Source organism: Rhinopithecus bieti, unplaced genomic scaffold (assembly GCF_001698545.2).
Source record: "Rhinopithecus bieti isolate Rb0 unplaced genomic scaffold, ASM169854v2 scaffold_82929, whole genome shotgun sequence".
NCBI classification, from domain to species: Eukaryota; Metazoa; Chordata; class Mammalia; order Primates; family Cercopithecidae; genus Rhinopithecus; species Rhinopithecus bieti.
The window spans coordinates 129,724-133,818 of NW_016830474.1; the positions used below are offsets into that span (position 1 = coordinate 129,724).

At 46.3% G+C, this 4,095-nt stretch overlaps 1 protein-coding gene across 1 annotated transcript in view; it reads left to right on the plus strand.

Annotated features, from left to right (window-relative positions):
* Positions 1-4,095, plus strand: part of SGSM1 (small G protein signaling modulator 1) — a 93,176-nt gene that overhangs the window by 80,867 nt on the left and 8,214 nt on the right. The window contains exon 23 of the mRNA XM_017865546.1: positions 2,040-2,207. Within this exon, the coding sequence (XP_017721035.1) occupies positions 2,040-2,207 (168 nt within the window). The remainder of the gene's footprint in view (positions 1-2,039; positions 2,208-4,095) is intronic.

Here is a 4,095-nt window from a genome sequence, read left to right on the forward strand (position 1 = left end):
AAAAAAAAAAAAAAAAAACTAGCCGGGCGCGGTGGCGGGCGCCTGTAGTCCCAGCTACTTGGGAGGCTGAGGCGGGAGAATGGCGTGAACCGGAAAGGCGGAGCTAGCAGTGAGCGGAGATCGCGCCACCGCACTCCAGCCTGGGCGACACAGTGAGACTCCGTGTCAAAAAAAAAAAAAAAAAAAGATCTTCATCTTACCAATCAATGAGGAAACCGAGGCTGAGAAGGATTAAATTCAGAGCTAGGGAGAGAGAACTTCAGGGCTGGGGTGAGTACAGCCAGGATTTGAACCCACCTCTTTCATTCTGCTGTGCTGCTTTTCAGAGCCCAAGAACTCTAAAGCCCATGAGGCAGGGGCTATTTCATGCATATTCCAACATGACATAAAAGTGTCGTATAACACAGTACTTTGTTGCTATTGTATAGATATGGGATGATGTTAATAATTATAATAATATCTGACATGGGCCGGGTGCAGTGGCTCACGCCTGTAATCCCAGTACTTTAGGAGGCCGAGGAGGTCAGATCACGAGGTCAGGAGATCGAGACCTAACATGGTGAAACCTTGTCTCTACTAAAAATACAAAAAATTAGCTGGGCGTGGTGGTACACGCCTATAGGCCCAGCTACTCAGGAGGCTGAGGCAGGAGAATTGCTTGATCCTGGGAGGCGGAGGTTGCAGTGAGCTGAGATCACACCACTGCACTCTAGCCTGGGTGACAGAGCAAGACTCCATCTCAAAAAAAAAAAAAAATCGGACATGTATGGAGTGTTTCAGTGCCACGCACTGTGCTAAGTCATTTATGTGTATTATCTCTTTAGCCTTTTTCTATTATCAGCTTCACCCCCCTTCAGATGAGGAAAGAGACAGGCTCATGGAGAAGTAACTATCCCAGGCTCCCCTTGCCAGCAAATGATGGAGGAAGGATTCACACCAAGTTTATCAGACATAGGAAGGCTTGCTTTTTTTTTTTTTTGAGATGGAGTCTTAATTCTTTTTGCCCAGGCTGGAGTGCAATGGCATGATCTCTGCTCACTGAAACCTCCGCCTCCCAGCTTCAAGCGATTCTTCTGCCTCATCCTTCTGAGTAGCTGGGATTACAGGCACCTGCTTCCACACCTAGCTAATTTTTTTGTATTTGTAGTAGAGGCAGGGTTTCACCATATTTGGCCAGGCTGGTCTCAAACTCCTGACCTCAGGTGATCCACCCGCCTCAGTCTCCCAAAATGATGTTGGGATTATAGGTGTGAGCCACCACACCCGGCCTTTTTTTTTTTTTTTTTTTTAGACGAAGTCTGGTTCTATCGCCCAGGCTGGAGTGCAGTGGCGCGATCTCAGCTTACTGCAATCTCCACCTCCTGGGTTCAAGCAATTCTCTGCCTCAGCCTCCTGAGTAACTGGGATTACAGGCGCCCGCCACCACGCCTGGCTAGTTTTTTTTTGTATTTTTTGTAGAGATAGGGGTTTCACCATGTTGGCCAGGCTGGTCTTAAACTCCTTACCTCGTGATCTACCCGCCTCAGCCTCCCAAAGTGCTGGAACTGCAGTCATGAGCCACCGTGCCCAGCCAAAGGCTTACTTTTAACCATTGCTCTATTCTACCTCTTCACTAGACTCAGAGGCCACAGCCGGCTCTGCTTGTGTGTGGGGGGAAAGGAGAGAGGCCTCCATGGGTGCTGATGGAGATGTGGGTGCAGGGATAGCAGGTGTTGCTGGTCGAGGGGCAGGGCAAGGACAGATCCGTGTAATTCAAACCCGCACATGCCTGGTTCCTCCACTTACAGGATGTCAGAGCTGGAAGGAACTTAGAACTTACCTGGTTTACACAGCCCATCCTACAGATGGGGAAACTGAGGTTTCTGGTGGTCAAATGACAGAGTCCTCTCCTGTCTTCTGAGTTCTATCCACTGCACCAGGGCAGAGGCATAAGGCAAAACTTGCCCGGGATTTTCCCAGCTTTGGGGATTTCCCAAGGGAAGGCAACATTGTGACCCCTGTCACCAATTCTCTCCCCATGTGTGTTGGTGTCTTGGCAGAACTCGTCTATGATGACGTCTTCTTGGTCTGGGAGACCATCTGGGCAGCCAAACATGTCTCCTCGGCGCACTACGTCTTGTTCATTGCGCTGGCTCTGGTGGAAGTCTACCGCGACATCATTTTGGAGAACAACATGGATTTCACAGACATCATCAAATTCTTCAATGGTACCCATATGATTGGGGCCTCATGAGAGGGGTGCAGGCTTCTGGAGGCCGCTTCTGGGGATCTCAGGAGGAATGAAGATGGACTGAGATGGATGCATGGTGAAGGGGATAAAGAGGGCTCTGCACACTTCTTATGGCTATTTCCAAAAGGACAAGTTCACATCTTGTAATGCTGAGGGTGCATTTTTCTCAGGGATCTGGCAAAGGGACTACGGGTATTGAAATCAGCTCAGGGGCAAAGCCTGGTTCTACCACTGACCAGCTGTGCCCATGGTCAAGTCACTTCCCCTCTCTCTAAACATCTACTTCCTCATCTGTGAAATGGGCTAGCAGTGGTCTGCTTTGGTTGATGTGTGTAGCAAAAGCAGGCCCAGGGCAGCAATTTAAGTAACACGAAAAAGACACAGCCTTTGAAATCAGACAGGTGTGAATTCTGATCCCGGCTCCTGGGAGCTGTGTGACCTTGTCCAAGTGACTTCACGTCTCTAGGCCTTGGATTCTTCAGGGGTAAATTGGTACTAACACTCCCTCCCTCACAGGGAGGTCCAGAGGATTACAGGAGAAAACATGGTTAAATCCCAGCACGTGGTACCTGGAGGGAACCCAATAAATGAAAGCTATTGCCACTGTTATCACTATTAAAAAATTTTTTTAATGAAAAAGTTCTGGAAAAAACGAAGAAAAAAGCCAACTGTGACCTCACTTTTAAAACATTATTAGGGTTCTTAATTTAAGTAAACTTTTGGGGGGGAATACTTTTGCATTTTAGTTGTCTGCTAAAATTGTAGATTGAGAACTGTTTTAGATTTAGATGCACAGAAAATGCATGATACCTTGGCCTAGCTTTGCCTACTGTTAGCATTTACATGACCCTGGTACATTTGCCAAAACTAAGAAATTATCATTGGCACATTACCATCTACTAAACTACAGGCTTTATTTGGATTTCACCTGTTTTTTCACCAGTATCCTTTTTCTCTTCTAGGGTCTAATCCAGGAAACCACAGTCATGTTTATTTTTATGTTTTTACAATTTCAGAATCCAGTTGTATATATCTTTTTTCACTTAATATTTCAAACATTGTCTTTCATATATTCTTTTTTTTTTTTTTTGAGATGGAGTCTTGCTCTGTTACCAACACTGGAGTGAAGTGGTACAACCTCAGCTCACTGCAACCTCTGCCTCCCAGGTTCAAGCGATTCTCCCACCTCAGCCTCCTGAGTACCTGGGACTACAGATGTGTGCCACCACACCCGGCCAGTTTTTGTATTTTTAGTAGAGACAGGGTTTTGCCATGTTGGCCAGGGTGGTCTAGAACTCCTGACCTCAGGCGATCCGCCTGTCTTGGCCTCCCAAAGTGCTGGGATTACAGGTGTGAGCCACTGTGCCCAGACAGTCATTTTTTTAAACTACAAAATATATCTCAAGTGACTGTTCCATAACTTACTGAACCATTTCTTATCATTAGCATGTAGGTTTATTTTCAGTTTGAAGGTGTGATTGAGAGTCCAAAGCAATTCATCTGTTAGCATACAGATTCCTCAATTTTCTCAATTCATGCACTGCTAGTGTCTCTGTAAAATTATAACAGCACCTCAGGCCAAAAGTTTCATTTAGTAAGTAGTTAGGTCCAAACCACTTCATAAATATTTATATCCTAACAACTTAGAAGCCGTTAAAAAAATAACACATACATTATATCTTTTTTTTTTTTGAGACGAAGTCTCGCTCTGTCACCCAGGCTGGAGTGCAGTGGCCAGAGCTCAGCTCACTGCAAGCTCCGCCTCCTGGGTTTAAGCCATTCTCTCGCCTCAGCCTCCCAAGCAGCTGGGACTACAGGCGCCCGCCACGTTGCCGGGCTAGTTTTTTGTATTTTTTAGTAGAGAC